General features: G+C 54.5%; 1 protein-coding gene across 7 annotated transcripts in view; it reads right to left on the bottom strand.

The window, feature by feature from the left end:
- Positions 1-17,888, bottom strand: part of JUP (junction plakoglobin) — a 49,465-nt gene that overhangs the window by 7,018 nt on the left and 24,559 nt on the right. For 5 of the 7 annotated variants that reach the window (XM_005294101.5, XM_065577863.1, XM_065577864.1 and 2 more), the window contains 6 exons: positions 10,737-10,960; positions 8,993-9,249; positions 7,931-8,169; positions 6,948-7,149; positions 4,769-4,913; positions 3,456-3,559 (listed from right to left, as the gene is read on the bottom strand). In XM_005294101.5, the coding sequence (XP_005294158.2) occupies positions 3,456-3,559; positions 4,769-4,913; positions 6,948-7,149; positions 7,931-8,169; positions 8,993-9,249; positions 10,737-10,960 (1,171 nt within the window). Of the gene's footprint in view, positions 1-3,455; positions 3,560-4,768; positions 4,914-6,947; positions 7,150-7,930; positions 8,170-8,992; positions 9,250-10,736; positions 10,961-11,079; positions 11,289-11,636; positions 11,907-17,888 lie in introns of those variants that run through there. The other 2 variants (XM_005294100.5, XM_005294099.5) reach the window with 2 other exon arrangements.

The following is a 17,888-nucleotide window of genomic DNA, read 5'->3' as shown; positions in this document are numbered from 1 at the left end:
TGCCCAGAAGCCCGCATGCCAGCTCCCAGCAGTCCTTGCTGGCAACGGCCCTGGCCCATGAAGGAGTCACCAGCCCAATGCTTTGGAAACATCCGTCTCTACGTGCCAGGAGAATGCTTAGCTAGCCCGAAGCCTGGCGACCTGGTTTCAGGGAGATGCCAGCTCTGGCATTAGGGCACCTAGCCAGACTGTGCCAGGCTGCAGCGGGAGAGGGGAGAAGTAAGGTGAAGGTGGCAAGTGTTGCTGTCAGACCACGCTGACAGGGGAGGAGCCTAAGCACAGGAAGCATTGGACAGATTAATTGGAGACGACCACACGGGTGTCATTGCAGAGGGCCCGGCGAGCTCCGGTCCCCACCCCCAAGCGAGCTAGAGGAACATGGTGATTTCGGGGACAGGGATCCAATTGCACCCCATCAGGACACAGCCTCGAAGGACGCGTAGCCGCCTGGTAAAGACAATGCAGAGCACTGTACAGATGAAGGGCAGCTTGTGAAAGACTCGCATTCCTCTGAACACCAACCAAGCCCGTTCACCCCACCCCCGTGCCAGGGAGATTAGATTTGTAGAGGGCAGAGCACGCCTGGGACCAAGGCAGAGATCGGCTGGAACATCAGGCAGCCAGCGACACCTCGGCAGGTGGGAACCTTTCCTGGAGGGCCCTCACAAGGGAGAATTATAGAGCTGCAAACTATCCCCCCACCTCTCTGCTCTCCCTCAAACCCTGCTTGGAGCATGCAATGGAAGCTGGGGTGTTTTTATCTGCTCACACTGGAGATCTGCCCATATAACTCCTCCGAGTGAAGATTACAAGGTACCACCCAGATGCTGTCCTTCCCCTGGGAACCAGGCTCCCTCTGGGGCCCCAAGGCTGCGCTATTTGGGTCTACGGCTTGGCAGACTCCAGCAGGCCTGAGAACAGGCACAATTCACAACCCTTCCCCATGCCACAGGCCAACTATTGTTCCAACTCAAGCAGGGCATCTCCATGCAGTAAGAGTCTTGCTCGCGGCAACGTTTTCTTAGAACAAAAGTCCAAGGCCTCTCGACTCCTGTAACCATAGCTAGCGCTCTGCACTGTTTGGACAGCGTGAGCGACAGATGTGCCAGACATGTGCAGCTTTACTTAGGAGTTTAGTATCTTCGCCAGGTTTCCCCTGCCGGAAACATGCAAGTGATACAATCCCCAGCTGTTCAGAGCAGCATGGCAAGCCAGCACGTGCACGTTGGGTGATCGTGAGGGTCACTAGTGGCAGGACTGAGGGATTTAAGAATAGCCAGAAGGACAGTGGGAGATGAGGGTGGGGATGGGGGGGGTCCTGGTTAGACAGAGGACGTGAAGGAGTTAAGTCAGCAGGCAAAGCTGCATTCCCGTCTGCTATTCGGCGGAGCCTGACCACCAAATGTTTCATTTGTTAATCTCACTGGAGACTGAGTTACATGCCTTCCAAAAACGATCCCAAATACTTTCCACGCTGCATCAGACCCTAATCCATGAAGAGGGGCAAGCCAAGCACCATGTGGGGAACACATCAGGAAGCAGTGGAAAGGCGGGAGGTGCGGGGGAGGGAGGAATGTCTGTCAATGGAACCCCGGGTGTCAAAGCAAGCAGCTTAGGGAAACTTCAGGGGCGTCTTCCTCATCCGGACTCCACCCTGCCCTCCCCAGCCTTGCTCCCACTCTCCTTCCACGGATACTATCAGCCTGATGAACAATGGGTGTCAGAACAGTCTGGCACCAGCCCTGGGAAGTCAAAGCAAGCCCCAGCACCAGTTCTGCAGCAGAGGAACACCGGCGACACCTTTCCAAGGGTGCTGACACAACGGCTTATGCCTTGGCCTGGCTCCTAGCCCCACCCCAGTGGGTGCGGTGCGTGGGCTGGCAGTGCGCAGAAGCATGTTCTCACAGGCTTGTGGCAGGGGAAAGAGTTCGCCTTCTCCCCACTGGGTCCTGGAGATGGAGTGCAAGTCAGACACGGGCAGGGAGAGCACAGACTGCCATCCCCGTGTGACTGCCCCCAAGAGCCGTTGGGAGACCCGGAGCACTAGGAAGCCAGCATTTGGCAGGGTAACTGGCCCAGTGGATGGGGGAAGCAGTACCTTGATTTTAGCAAGGCTTTTGACAGTCCCGCATAAGAGTCCCATAAGCCAACTAAAGACCTGGGGTCTAGATAAAATTACTATAAAGGTGGGTGCCCAGCTGGTTGAAAGACTGTTCTCAGCGAGTAGCGACCAATGGCTCACTGCCAAACTGGCAGGGGGTCTCTAGTGGGGTGCTGCGGGGCTCAGGCCTAGGCCCAGTACCATTCAATATGTTCATTAAGGACTTGGAGAACGGAGTGGAGAGTCTGATTCTAGGATTTGCAGATGAGTCACAAGCACTTTGGAGGACAGGATTCGAATTCAAAACAAATGGACAAATTAGAGAATTTGTCTGAAATCCACAAGATGAAATTCAATAAAGACAAGTGCAAAGTACTTCAGCTGGCGAGGAAACAAATCAAATGCACAGCTACGAACTGGGGAATAACCACCTAGGCGGCATTAATGCTGGAAAGGATCTAGCGGGTCACCTATTGAATCTGAGTCAACGTGCTGCAGCTGCGAAAAGGGCCGATCTCGTTCCGGGGTGTAGGAACCGGGGGGAGTGTTCTGTGTTAGACACGGGAGGTAACTGTCTCACTCTACTCTGCGCTGGGGAGGGCTCGGCTGGAGTCCTGGGTGCAGTTCTGGGCACCGCGCTTTACGAAAGCTGCAGACAAATTGGAGACTGCCGAGGAGAGAACAATAAAAGTGATCAAAGGTTCAGAAAACCTGACCTGTGAGGAAAGGTTAAAAATCTGGGCATGTTTAGTCTTGAGCAAAGGAGACTGAGGGGGGGACCTGACTATCTTTGAACACGTTAAGGGCTGGTATAAAGAGGACATGGATCAATTGTTCTCCATGGCCGCTGGAAGTAGGACACGTAACGGGCTCACTTGGCACCACCAGAGATTTAGGTTAGATATTAGGAAGCACTCAGGGCCGTTAAGCTCTGGGACACGGTTCGTGGGCGGCTGTGGAATCCCTGTCACCGGAGCAGTTCAAGAGCAGGTTGGACAAACACCTGTCAGTGAGGATTTAGGGTTACTTGGTCCTGCCCCAGCTCAGGGGCTGGACTTGGATCTCTCAAGGTCCCTTCCAGCCCCACATTTCTAGGATTTCCATTACTTCCCGCTGGCCCCATGGCAAGCATACCATTGCAACCGGATTGTGAAGGGAGCTGCTCCTGGGAGTCAAAGCTGGGTAAACACATCCCCTCTGGACTGTGGATGTTGGGCTCAGAGCAGAACAGGCTAAGATCCGGTATCCCCACAGAGCACCAGACAGGTGATTAATGCTCTACACTCTATTCAGGAACAGGCCTTGGAAATGCTTATTTGAGGCTTCTACAACGGCTGGATTCCTGTGCACTCACCTGCTTGGTGGCCACATCAGAGAGGTTCCTCAAGGTCCACAGGCAGTTCTGTACGAGCCGTGGGCTAGAGCTGGTCAGATGTTTCCCCAGAGCCTGCATGCCACCTGAGGGAGGAAACAGAGCCCAGCCCAGCTGTAATTAGCCCCAACACCCAAGCCGCCCAGCACCGTCAGCTCTCAGAGAGAGGCTACACATAGGTTTGGGCTCTTCAGACAGCCCTTTGCAACACCAAGTCTGAGACCACCATCTCTCCTTGTACTGCAGAGTCACAAAGGCAGCATCACAGCTGGCCAGCAGGGCCGGGAGCAAATCTGCCCCCTCGCCTTCCCCCAGAAGCATGTGTCTGCACAAGCCTAAGCAAAAAAACACAACAGCATCTGTCCTCCAGAAGTTTCCACTGGCCTGTATAAGAAGCCAAAGAGGACGAGTACCCAACTTGTGGCAAGGCTGGGAAGGCAACCCTGTAGCTTCGCTACTGCACTGGCTGCTTCCATAAAGGGCCCCCACCTCAAGTAAAGGCACTAACAGGCCCACCTCCCGTCAGAGGCGTCTGTGCACCCAGAGGAACCAGTCACTACGACCTCCTGGAAATGCCTCTCCTCCATACAAGCTCTCTGGAAACAGGGGACAGGCCATGGGAGCAGAGACCCAGCCAACATGGCAAGGGACGTGCCAAGACAGACGGTCACTCCGTGGCATTCGAGCGAGTGACAAGTGTGGGCAGCGTCCTGCTGGGAGTAGAGGAGACTGTAGCTGGGTGGCGTTAGAACACTAAGTTCTAGACAGTCGTATGGAAGCCTAGAGGGACCAACCACACAACAAGTGCTTGGGGACGCTGCAGGGGTGGACGGGTGAGCAGTGGGGGACAGGTGCTGTCTGGGGAGAGCTGGGAACCTTAATAAGGGGAAGCGTTCGGATGTTACAATTAACACTGTCATCTTAGAGGGTCTCTGATGAAGGCCTCATTAAGAGTAACAGGCAGCACAGCTGGAAGCAAAGTGATGTGACAAATGGAAATTAAATCCACATCACATCTTGCTGAATAGGAGCGCGGTACCAGGCACCGGCTTATTTCCATTACAGAGCAGCTCAGGGACTTCGAGCCATAACTGAAAGTAGGAGCCCGATGCTGCCGGTTCCTGAGGCCCAGAGGCTGAGACAGGGCACAGCTCCGCACCTTGCGTTAGTTCGGGTGCCTTGGAAGCGAGCAACGTCCAGCGGTGCCTGGAAAGGGCCACAGCCCAGTTTGCTCCAGCTGCTGAGTCTGAACCAGCCCCCTCCATCTCAGGCCCGCCCCCGCCGGGCTCACTCACCGGCCTCCACAATGGCAGGCTTGTTGCTGGGACACACCGACAGGACCTTGAGCACCCGGCTGGTGGTCCAGAGCAGCTTCTCGTAGGTGTAGCTGCGCATGATCTGCACCAGGGCTTGGGGTCCCCCGTTGGCCAAAATGATCAGCTGCAAGAGAAAGCGGCATTAGCCCTCCAGAGGGTGGCACAAGGGGTAGCCGCAGACGTCAGGTGCGGCCAGAGAACTCCGATGAATCCCGAACATTTACACACAAGCCACTGAGCGGGGCGCTACGGCATGAGCAGGAATATCTGCTCTGCTCTCGTGACTCAACTGGATCCAACTCCGCGGGAACGGGAGCCTCCCAGCTTGGTTTGGCCCTGGAAGTGCTAAACACATCAAAACTACCCCCCCCCAAATATAACGGTTACTGGCCTAGGGGTGGGGGGGAAGCAGTAGATGTAATATCTTGATTTTAGGAAAGCTTCTGACACAGTCCCCCATGAGGCTCTCATAACCGAACTAGGGAGATGTGCTCTAGACGAAATTACTTGAAAGGTGAGCGCCCAACTGGCTGAAAGAGCAGACCCAGCGTAGCTATCAATGGTTCACGGTCAAACTGGGAGGATGTGAGGTCCCCACAGGGGTCAGTTCTGGGTCCAATGCTATTCCAGATGGTCATTAATGACTTGGATAACAGCACGGAGACTATGCTTATGGAACGTGCAGGTGACACCAAGCTGGGAAAAGGTTGTAAGCGCTTTGGAAGACCGGAGTAGAATTCAAAACCACCTTGACAAAGTTAGGGAATTGGTCTGAAATCAACAAGAGGATGAAATTCAACAAAGACAAGTGCGAAGTACTTCACTTGGAGGGTGGGTGTGTGGGGGGATCAAATGCACAATTGGGGATTAACCGGCGAGGTGGTCATTCTACTGAAAGGGATCTGGGGGTTCTAGCGGCTCAAACTGAATAGGAGTCATCGCTATGATGAAGCCGTGAAAGAGACTAATCTCACTCCGGGGTGTCGTGTGTAAAACCCAGGAGACAACGGTCAGGCTCTACTCGGCACTGGTGAGGACCCAGCTGGAGTCGTGTCCAATCCTGGGTGCCGCACTTTGGAAAGACGCGGACAAAGTGGAGAGAGTCCAAAGCAGAGCAACAGAAAAAGGTTAAAAGGTTTAGGAAACCCGAACTACGACGGGCATGTTTAGTCTTGAGAAAAGACGACTGACGGGGGGAGACCTGAGAACAGTCTGCAGACATACTAAGGGCTGTTATGAAGACAATGGGGATCAATTGTTCATGTCCACAGAAGCAGTAACGGGCTTAGTCTGCTGGAGGGGAGATCTCGGTGAGATAGGAGGAAGAAGTCTCTGACTCTCAGGGTAGCTAAGCTCTGGAACAGGCTTCACAGAGAGGCTGTGGATTCCCCATCGCTGGAGCCTTTTAAGAACAGATTGGACGAACACCTGTCAGGGATGGTCTAGGTTCATGTGGTCCTGCCCTAGTGCAGAGGGCTGGACTTGACTTCGAGGTCCCTTCCAGCCCCATATTTCTGTGATTCTATAACCAGGGCACCAGGATAGTCTGCAGGTCCATTGTGCAACTTAAAATCTGATTCAAATTTTCAGGATTAAAGTCACAGGACACTAGATGGCCCACTGCACTTTGTGCGCAGCAAATTCAGTGCAACTTCCCCACCCAAATGCCAAGAGCCCCACACAGAACAGCCACCCGGCCTGAAAAGGATGAAGATTTCAGCCTGGTCTAGACTCAGTAGGGTCAACATAGCTACGGCGCTCAGTGGTATGAGAAATTCCACCCTGCGCACCGCAGTTCGGTCTCCCCCCCGGTGTAGACATGGCTACGCCGCTGTAGTGCCTGTAGCGTAGGCTCGGCCTACGTAGCAGCCCAGAGGGTTTGCTACTATTCAGTGGACGTGTAACTTCTCTGGCGTCTGTAACCGGGGATCCGGTTTCTGTTGCACACGCAGCACGCAGTAACTGCTGTGTTTCTGTGCTATTCCGGGCAGCCAAGCCTTTGTCAGGAGGGTTTACACACAACGACTGTCACACAGGAGTAGGGAAAAGAGGCTGTCCACTGACAGCAACCTCCACTTCCCACCTATTCCCGGATCCTAGCAGCCACAGGACAAATGCTACAAGGCGACGAAGGAGCCAGGGCTGGCGGCAGGCTCACCTTGCTCTCCTGGTTCCCGTAGGCCAGGAGCTGAAGGCAGTCAGTGGTGATGGCGAGGAATTTCGGGTTGTTCTTGTTCAGCAGGGGAACCATCTTCTGGAGGCCGTCAGCCAGGCGCACGGCCATTTTGGCGCCTTCCTGGTACAGCAGCAGGTTGTGCAGGGTGGTGATTGCGTAGAACAAGACCGACTCGACCGGAGAGCTAGGGACGAGAGCATGACGGGGAATCAGGCCAAGCAGCAGGTGGCTGAAGGCCAATGTGTGGGCGCCTTCATGCTTGCTACAGGGAAGACAGCCCATGGGAAGGCAGGCAGGCCGCAGAGCGGTACCGGGCACTGCATGCTGGGAGGTGTAGTTCTGGCAGACTGCACCTCCATATTAGGAATGGAAGGGCTGCTGCAGGCAGCACCATTTTATGCCAGTTGGGTGTGGCCCCCTGGCAAGTGGCCATCGAAGCGCGGTGCTGGAAAAGTTCAGCCCCCCTGGGATCAGCATGGAACAGAAGCGAGCACTGTGCTGTCCCTAGCTCCGCTCCTCGCTAGCCCAGCAGTCACTGCTCGAGCACAGCTTAAACCTCACTGGTGAGCGCAACACCAGGGGGGCCCAAAACCAGACACCTGTGGCATTCCCACTATGGCCAGATTTCGCAAAGCGCTATAAGCTCAGGAGACTCGGCAGAGGAGATTCCGAGCGAGAAAGCAAACATGCCTCTTTGACCAGGGAATGGGCTCGGCTAAGCCTGCAGCCTACTGACCCGGCCTGCAGCAGTTGTCAGACAACGAGCTTTGCAATGCCAGTAGACTGGCCACACCAGAGCACCGTCAACGCCTCTCACCTGCCCTGGCTCTGCTCCCTCCCACTTCCAGCCACCCTATACAGCCAGCAGCTGCCCCACTGAACAGACCCTGGGTGAGCGCAGCATTAGCAGTCACTCCAGAGCCTGTCAGCTCAGCGCTGTACACCTGCATGTTGCTGCCTGGTACCTGAGCATCCGCACGAGAGCTGGGATGCCTCCAGATTTGAAGATGGCCAGCAGCCCCTCGCGGTGGTGTGAGAGGTTGTGCAGGATGCTGGTGGTGCAGCGGGCCGTGTCCAAGTCGCTGGTGTGCTGCATGGCACGCACCACGGCTGCCACTATCTGTGGGGACTGCATCAGGGCACGGCGCGACGCCTCCTTCTTGGACAGCTGGTTCACTATCATGGCCGCTTTGCTGACCACAACCTGGGGAGAGAGACGGCTGCAGATGGGAGAGGGGTCCCAGCCAACGCTATGAACCAGGAGATTACAGAGCAGCGAGGGAGCCGAGTCTCCCACTAAAGAAGCCAGAAGAGGTTTCCTGCCTTTCAGGTGGATAGCGCTGCATGTGGGGCAGCCGGATCCGCTGTACCTTACTGATCTGCTGGGCCAGAGGGGTGGGAAAGACTCTGCGAGCCCGCACAGCTAGAAGAACGAGGGATAGCTGCCCTCGCACAAGTATTTAACAAAACGGTTCCACAACGCACAGCCGCCGGGCGGGCGGTGGCCAGGGCTCAGGCGCTCTGGCACAGCAGGGGGTAGGAAGGGAGAAGCAGCCAGGAGGGCAATGCGTCAGGTTTTTCTAAAAGCTCTGCTCTAGGTGGTCTTTTGGGGCAGCTCCCTGGCCTGCGCATATAGGTCACAACGGTCCCTTCAGGCCTTGGAAGCTATGCAGCACTAGGGTGCAGGCTGCCCTGCCCGGCCATCTGGCCAAAGCCAGGAGCGCTAAGGTCACACGAGGTAGTAAAAGGACAGGCGGGGGAGGGGAAGCACTGAGTACAGATGTAAAGGGACACAGCTGTCCTGGATCGGGTCCCCCCTAGCTGCAGCAGGGGGGATGGGCCATGTGACCACAGCGCTTTACAAAGGAGAAGGGCATTGGTCAGCGTTGCCTGGATCTCCTCCGAGGTCCCAGGCACGTTGCAGCAGCCTCCGCTTCCAGGCAAGCACGCAGCTAGGAGGCTTGTAGCCCGAGTCCCAGAGCACGCCCCGGACAAGAGCGTGCATTGAGCAGAGTTTGCTCCCTTACCGGGTCCTCGTCGTTCAGCAGCTTGGTGAGCTCCGGGATGGCCCGGGTGGCCAGCTCCGCATCGTCCTGGTAGTTGATCAGATGCACAATGGCAGATTTCAGCATCTGCGAGGGCTCGGCCAGCCTCTGCACATTGGTCTGCTGGCCCTCGATGTGAGTGGTCATGAGCAGGGATCGGTCCTCCACGGTCTCTGGGTACATGGCAGCCCGGACACGCTGGGCCCGTGTCATGGCCAGCTGAGACTCCATGTCTGCTGCTGCAGGGAGCAGAGGGGGAGGGAATGTTAAACTCCCAAGCTCCGCAGAGTTCACTGCCAGGCCTCCAGATTTCAATTAGCTGAACAGGAGCTTAACAAAAGGACACCGGTAACGTCAGCATCCCAGCACGCCCCGCAAGGAGCTGGTGCTTCACATTGCAAACAGATACAGCAGCACAGAGATAAGGGAACACTTAATTAGGCAGCATAATTAGGGAATTGTCACACAAGGCCTGTTAATTAAAAAAAAATTAAGGGCATTTGCAAGTTGGAACCAGCTGGCTCAGGGGATTGGAATGGCATTTGGAGGCCTTTCACCGTGGGGTTTGTTGGGACAGATCCAGCTCTTACCACCAATTGCCACCTGTAACCTCTGGGAATGGCTGGTGGCTTTGGTCCAGTTCCTAGCAGACAAACCATCCCCAAATCACACCATTGCATAGGGCCTGAGCTACTCCACTGTAAGGCCTGGTCTACACCTGGAACTTAGATCAACCTATCTACTTCGCTCAGCGCTGGGACAAAGGATTCTTCCGTCCACCTAGCAACAGCCTCGGAGAGGTGGATTACCTGCCTGGAAGGAAACCCCCTTCTGATGCTGCAGGAAGTATCTAGGCTAAAGCAGCACTGTGCCTCTTCTGCGGGAAAGGGGATTTACCATCTGGGACCAGTAATCTGATCCCTTTACTCCGAGATAAATACAGGAGAGAGACACTAGAACCGAGTCCAGCATTAGCAGGTAAGAGTTCAGTGATTCACTCTCTAGTTAGAGAGAAACAGAGCCAGGGTCTTCTACTTAGTGTCTCAGAAGCTGTCCCTCCCCACCTCAGCCCAGCCTGGGTATTGTAGCTGCCAAGACAGCGGTCATTCTGGCTACGGAGGCTCTGCTAACAACGTGCAGGTGTTTGGGGTACAGGGAAAAAGGGGAGGAAGAGAACATTTTTCTGGTTTTCTTCCCCTCTGTTTCAGACATGCCAGAGTCGCACCATCACCAGCTACTTTGTGCAAGCGACAAGCTGAATGCCTGGGAACCGTTTTGCAAACAGTCCCTGAGCAGCCAGGTAATTGAGAGGCACAGATGGCTGATCACTAGGCTGGGATCAGACGGCTCCTATCTTGAGGACACAGCTTAAAGCGCCATTGAGGCAAACGTGGAGACCGAGCTCAGAATTAGAGATGTGGTTACGCCACAAAACACCCTCTCTGTATGAGATCCTTCCTGCACTCAGACGTGCTGCCAACAGTTCACCAGGGCAGGGAGACAGGGGAAGGTATTTTAAGCTGCAGCGACCGCCCAGGCATGGAGAAGACAAAGGATTTATGGAGATGCGTCCAGAGTGGGGTAGATCAAATACAAAGACATGGGAGATTTTGTGAGGGAGATGGAGAAAGGCTGGGATGGAGCACTAGAATTTCTGCACAACCCCCGTCCGAGCATCTGGTTTGCTCAACACCAACTTTATATCCTGGCCACCTGTGTCCCGTACCTGCCGCTGGGCCCAGGCCCTGGCCCCCCGCCTCTCTGTAGGTGGTTGTCTTGATGGTGTACTGCTTGGCGTAGAGGTCCTCGTCATCCGCCATGCATTTGCTGCTGACCGACGGCACCTGGGTGTTCACCCCGGAGTGTATGCCCGAGTCGTAGGTGTAGGTCTGCTGCCACTCCGTCACCTTGATCGGCTGCTCCATCATATTCATCACCTCCATTGCTGCTCTGCAGGGAGAAGGGGAAGGAAGTTACAGACTCCCTCCAGCACATGGGCAAACTGAGCCAGCAGACCGCTTTCCTGGCCAGAATCCCCCCCCTCCCCTCACAGACCCAGGCTAACACACCATCAGTAGCTAAGTGCTGCTCGCCCGTGAGCCTCCCACACATGCAGAGATCACTATCTGCCGTTTTCTTATTAACGAGATGAAAGGATGAACCAAGATGACAAATCCCACAGCTCAGCACTTTGCCTCTCGTGTTGCAACATGAAAGGAGGCTGTGGCGGGTACGGGCAGCTCCCCACGGCCATTACTCGCAGCAGAAGGGGGTGGGTTATTCTCGGTTCCTGAAGGCGTGCGCAGAACATCCCGTGCCGAGGGACAGCTCCCCTGCTATTCCGGGCAGCACAGAGGAGCTTTTTAAAGAGCCGTTTCCGGACAGACGAACTGGCAGAAAGCTGAAGCCAGCCACAAGGGTTTGGAGTTCAGAATAAAAACGGGCTTTTCAGAGATGTTTCTGGGACAGCCTGAGTGCACCTAAAAATAAGGCAAGCCACGCTAGCCCGTCCCAGTGAAATGCCCTCCGACTGGGTGCCGGACCCAGGGCTAAGACAAGCTGCTGTATCCATGCCACAGGAGATGCCCAGGAGAACAGGTACCGCCGTCCCAGGGCAGGTACTTACCAGGATGCAATAAGCCGCTCGGCACCTCCAGGCAAGATCTCTTACACCCCGAGTGATGGAATTCGAATGGAAACAGCTCTGCAGAGTCTCCTCTAGACTGCCATGCAGGAGAGCCAGGCTGGATCACCACCCTCCTTCCTGGGGCTGGCAGCAGCCGGCTCAGCCCCTGGGGGAGGAGACGCCAAGCTCTCCCGCCCAAGCAGCCACCGCCCCATGCTGCTAGGAGTGGCTTGCAAGGGAGTGCCAGATTCCAGCTCAATACCCTGCTCAGCCATGAAGGTGGGGACAGCCACAAGGAACCTGGATCAGGGTAGGAATCCCTGGTGCTTCCCCATGGCTGTCAGCACTCTGGACTGATTCCAGCATTTCTGCCAAGTGTGAACTGGGAATCCAGCCTTTCCCACAGTGGAAATGCACTTTCTTCAGGTGTATCCCCTGCCCGTCCACACACCCCCTCGGGCTCAGCCCCATGGCCCCCCAGATCTGCCTAGAGCAGTCCCATTCCCAGGAGAGCAGACAACTGCTGCAGAGGTATTTAGAGAAACACAGAGCAAGCAAGGAAATAGCCATGGACATTGGCAGGATGGGATCTGGATGTAGGGTGACCAGACAGCAAGTGTGAAAACTTGGTACGGGAGTGGGGGGTAATAGGGGCCTATATAAGAAAAAGCCCCAAATAGTGGGACCGTCCCTATAAAATTACGACATCTGGTCACCCTACTTGGCGGCACATTCTGTATGATCCAATTGCAGCCTGTGCTACCAACGGAGACCCCATTGCACTAAAGGGTTAATGGAGAAGGGCTGCAGCTGGGTGCGGACACGCCCAGGACAGGAATGCCAGTTAATCATGGGTTTCAGAGTAGCAGCCGTGTTAGTCTGTATCCGCAAAAAGAAGAACAGGAGGACTTGTGGCACCTTAGAGACTAACAAATTTATTAGAGCATAAGCTTTCGTGGACTACAGCCCACTTCTTCGGATGCATATGCATAGTTAATCATGGGGGCTCTCTGGGTAGGAGGCTCCTCCAGATGCCGGCGGACAGGAAGGACGACGCGTTCCTGAGAGAACCTGGCGAAACAATGGAAACCCCGGGAGCCGGGGCGAGACTGATCTCGTTAGTCACCTGAACCGGTGCTTTCAGCTGAGACTTGGGAAAAGGATAGGGAGCTTTCACCTCTAGGTCACTGGCTTGAATCTGGCACATGCGGCTAGCAGCTAAATTAGTCTAACAGCTGCTTGGCCTACACCCAGCGAGCTGGTGGGTCTCCGGCCAGCTCGGAGGGGGACGCTTGTTTGCGCTCTTAGCAGAGCGCAGCCATTCAGCGCTTGACCTAAGATGGAACCTGCTTCCTCTCAGAGACGGTCCCGTGAGGTTAATAAAGCCAAGACCGGTGCTGTGGGCCAACCAAGCCCACAGCCGAAGCATACCCAGAGGCCGCGCACGCTCAGCCAGCTCTGTAAGGAAGTGCACTTCCTTGCAAGCCATGTTTACTCTACTTTAACCCAGCGTTTCTCTTTATTTAAAGCTCCAGCTGGCATTTGTTTCTGCTCCACCCAGCTGTGCACTGAGCCGAATGCCAAGAGATACCAACAGCTACTTATCTCGGCGCGGACGGCCCAGACTCATATTCACGCCAGCTGAGCGGCTGCCCTGTGACCCTCTCAGGTTGGGATTAGAGGGTCACTTTCTCCCCCAATAGGCACCTCAGGTCCACAGAAAACAGGAGGGGGCCCCGATTCCAAGCAACACCCAGACCCTGAGGAAGGGGTTCTGGAATCTCTGCAATCCAGCTGTGTTATTGGCGAGGGGTTGGCAGCATGTGGAGCGAGGCGGGGAGGGAGGTATTGCAGGTGGTGAAGCAGGTTTCTCAAACCCCCACCCCAGCGCAGCGATGTCCGGATGCTAACAGGGCAAGTGACTCTGGAATAGGCCTTCCCATTGGCACAAGCCAGACACCCTAATGGAGCCGTCCCTATGGTCCTTAGGATGGGGTGGGGGGAGGTTTCTGCAGGGGGCTGGGTTTCAGCCCAGAGCTTCAAACAAGGGATGAACAGTAAGCCAGACCCCAGCCCCGTCTGCATATGCAGGTAGGGCACTGCCCTGCTCACCTGGAAAGCACCTAGCGCTTCTGGGGCAATACCACAAATAACTGAGTAATGCTTGGCCTCCTCCCTGCCCAGCCCTGCCAGCCTCACCCCACTCAGTAGCTCTCTGTAAGACCCACCTTGCCAGCGCACTGCAGTAACAGGCAGTGTAGGATCGCAAGCAGAAGTGCCAGGCTAAAGAATTCGGGCAAGAGAGCTTAGCAGACAGCAAGGAGCTTGCTGCTTACTGTCTGGACTGCATGTCGGTTTGCACCAGCGTGACTTCTCTAAAGCAAATGAGTACGTTATAGCCAGGGCTGATTGGGGTGGGAGGGATCAATTGTACTGGGGCCCCAAAACCTCTGCAACTGGGGTGAAATGGGAGGAGGGCCCCACTGAACCGGACATACCTGGGGCACACATTTCTCTCGAAAGGTCTGATTATAGCCCCAGCCTTTGTACTGAGAGCAGGGCTCCGTTTTGCAGAGCTATTCCTCAGACCCACCCCAGAGGGGGTATGGGGGACGAAGCTCAAGGGGTTGGAGCACGGCTGGCTCTAACCCTGCCTGCTTCCGGCTCGCGTCAGACAAGCTCTGTGCCTCGCCTTCCCCACATCTGCACAGTTCCACTAAAGCATTCAACGCTTCTACAGGGGGCTGCTTATCCCCAGCATCAGTGTTTATGCACTCGGGATTATTCGAGAAAAACAGCCCATGCCGCAGATGGCTCCAAACAGGGCCCTGCCCTGGGGGCGGCTTGGGTAAACACAGGGGAAGCTTTCCAGGAAAGAGCCTGGGCGTGGTCTGCACTAGGAGACAACGAAAGCCGTTCCCCTGCTGCTATGCAGTTCCCCAGCCCCATCTGTGTCCAGGCATCCAGGGTGGGGTTCTAACACTCAAGATGGAAGGGAGTCCCCTCTCTACCCTGCTGTCTACCCCCTTCCTGGGCTCCTCTGGGGAGAGGGGAGGTTGCTCAGGACAACGCTCAGGTCAGGAGTGACCCAGGCTGACGCACAGAGCCCGGAGAGCTGCCTTTTATGGCCATGCCAGTCACCACTTGGACTTCACTCCCACTCCCAAGGTTTGCAGGGCCCTTTGAGAGCAGGAGATCCATAGTCCGCCCTCCGCATTGCCTGTGACCCAGACACACAGTCACAACAAGTCAGGGAAGGGAGGGATGAGTCACAGTTTCAGACTTGATAAGAGAAGTGAGCGGACCACGGGAGCAGGAAGTTTGGCTGGTCGAGTGCATGTCCAAAGGAGAGGTTTAATTACCACCTTCCACTAATACTCTGAGTCATGCGTGGAAGGAGCTGGACCAGGAGAGCTCTATGCTGACTGCTCCCCTCCACCCAGGAACAGACCCAAGCCAAGCGATTTCACGGGACAGCCAGCCCGCGAAAGCTACGATGCAGCCATTTCAGTGCCTGAGCTGGCAGGAAGTTGGTCCAACCCTGACCCCCATTTCCCTCGGGCGGCTGACTTGGTGGCACATCTTATGTCTGAGTCAGGGCGTTGGGTGGCGGCACCAGATTTTATAGGGCAGATGGGGGTTGCACCTTGCTGTGTCGGGACGAGGTCCGCTCAGGATTCGTTACGGAGAAGGTTGTTTTTCTTGGTGAAACATGTCTTGGTGAAAACACGTCCGAGCACCACCAGCAGTTCCCAGGCAGCCCCTGTGCTATAATGAACAGCACAGAGCCATGTTCAAGGGAGAGCGAATCTGACCCAGGGCCTGGCAATGCATTCAGACAAACCAACGCAAGGACAGAATACAAAGAGGAGTCCAAATGAAGCTAAAAATGTTGCCTAATCGAGTTAGAACAGGGGTCAGGAAATCTGGTTCTACTATTCCCAGCTCTGTTACGGACTGAATTTGGACAAGTCACTCCACTTATGCACCTCAGTTTCCCCACCTATAAAATAGGTGAACCACACTGAAAATTAAACCTCACCAGTTTAGTGCTATGAAAGTCTACTAGATCGCTGATATCCACACAACACTAGCACACGGACATGCCCGCTCACCATCTTCTACCTAGTCTCCCGGGACCATCCCTGGTACATTTTAAGGGCAGTTTTCTACTCTTGTCTGTCTGTAATTTTAAGCTATAAAGTTGTAATTGTATTTACTGGTTAGGTTACAACTTTAATGGCTTGTGCATAATGTATGCTTATGCAGTAGTAAAAAAGGCAAAGAGAACCACTAATGGCAGCTGCTCACGCGATTTACTCCCCATCATGTGTCAACAGGATATGCTGGGGGGGTGGAGATCGGGGTTGAACGAATGCAAAGCACTGGGGTCAAGCAGAACACAGAACGTGGTCTCCACACAGCACAGGAGCATTCAGTGGTCAGTGAGCGGTTAACAAAGGAAAGCACAGATCCAAGTTTCCAGAAAAAGGCGAGAGTCGATAGCGGATAAAGTGCTGAGAATAGACTGGTCTTACATTCAGCATTTCAGCCCATGTCTCTTGTTATCCTGATAGGTTTGAGATACTTCTGTCCCTCTTCTTGCATCTGTAAATGAAGGGAACTTAAACCGCTGGGTACGTACATACAAAGGGTCAGCCTGAAAATTGCGCCAAGGTTTTTAAAAAACAATTCTCTTTGCAGTGTCAGGTGGGCGGGATGCAAGTCACAGGCTGACAGCAATCAGTCAAGGGGACAACAAACAAAGCAGCCAGGAGACCCTCAGAACGAGGCACTGAGCAGTATCCGGAGACAAAGGACATTGTCCGAAAGTCACCACTTGTTCTAGAAGGGCACCTGCAGAGCTCATCCCAGGGCGAGGTGCGCTACCAATTCCACATGCCCCTCTAAATACACAGCCCAGGTCACTCCCCGCGAGTACTTCCCCTGCCATGGGGAGGCTGGCCGTTAAGCCACAATAAAAGCAAGGGAATTAGTAAGTCCTGGAGTGAGTATTGACCCACAGCTTGGTCAGTTCCGCGTGCCACAGAAAAACCACGGCTAGTTCCCGGGACACCAGGAGCAGCTCTCTCTACAGCTGAGCGACAGAGGTTTTGCAATTTGGACAGCAAACTGGGGGTATCTAAATACAAGCACCTGGGTGGACAAGGAGACGGGAAACACTTAGCACTTCTCAAATCTTCTCCCACACCCCAGTGAGGTAAGTGGGGAAAATGGCAGGGAGGTGAGGTGAATCTCATAGCGCCACAGAGTGTCTGGGCCACAAGGAGGAACAGAATTTAGGAAGGTGGGGCTCGTATGTAACCTGCATATTATCCCAAAGCAGAGGCCACCTACAGAGGGAGGAGATAGCCATGAGCATATGGGGCCAAAACCCCAGAAAGTAAGTGTTCCTACACTGGCTGAGAATACACACACACACACAGGAGGACGGTGGGTCAGAGAGAACAGCGGAGTCAAGGGGAGGTATTTTCACAACAGTCTAGGAGATTTAAACACCTTTTGGTAGGATTAATCGAAGAGGTGTCTCAATCCCTTCACCTACTTTGAAAATCTCAACCAAAAACCTTACAGATAAGACGAGGAAGCAAAATGCAAGTGGATGGTAACTGAGGCATAGAATTGGAAGCTGAAGAGGTCCAAGAAGGGTTGACTGGAGCCTACGGAAGGACTAGGAATGGGTCCAATCACAGCCACTGCATGTTAACTCTGCATTGAAATTCAGGTTTTGCTAAAGAGGGGCAATTTTCTATTTAAGGAAAAACGAGGTGTCCCCCAAGGCCAGGTGTAACCCTGAGGGGAATCAGACCATCTGCCTCCCTCCAGCACAGCACAGCACCAGCAGGGCTGCTGGAGGATGTCCAATCAGAGGCCAGCAGAAGGAGCAGGTTTTGTTAATTCAGTCTAGCACCTAAGGAGTGCATGAACCACGAGGAGGGGCTGGTTACAGAGAGACTGAGCATATATGTGGACAGTAACTGCTGCTCAGAGCTGAAGGAGTTTGACAGCCACTTATTTTCCAAGCATGCCTGGGTTCGGCTGGAACACTGACTGCTCTCACGGCTCTGCATAATGCATGAGCTGCCGTAGTTTTTCCAGTGTAGATGGCAATCATTTAAGCTTACAAATCAAAAGCTAGTCCAGGGGTATTTTACAAGCTGAAATGAGCTGGGCCTGCTAAGTTTTGGCTGCAAACAGGATAACAATTTTCAAGGCACTGCATGTGACTAT

The sequence above is a fragment of the Chrysemys picta genome, chromosome 24 (assembly GCF_011386835.1).
Source record: "Chrysemys picta bellii isolate R12L10 chromosome 24, ASM1138683v2, whole genome shotgun sequence".
NCBI classification, from domain to species: domain Eukaryota; kingdom Metazoa; phylum Chordata; order Testudines; family Emydidae; genus Chrysemys; species Chrysemys picta.
The sequence above is the reverse complement of the archived record's forward strand: the minus strand, read 5'-3'. Positions and strand labels throughout refer to the sequence as shown.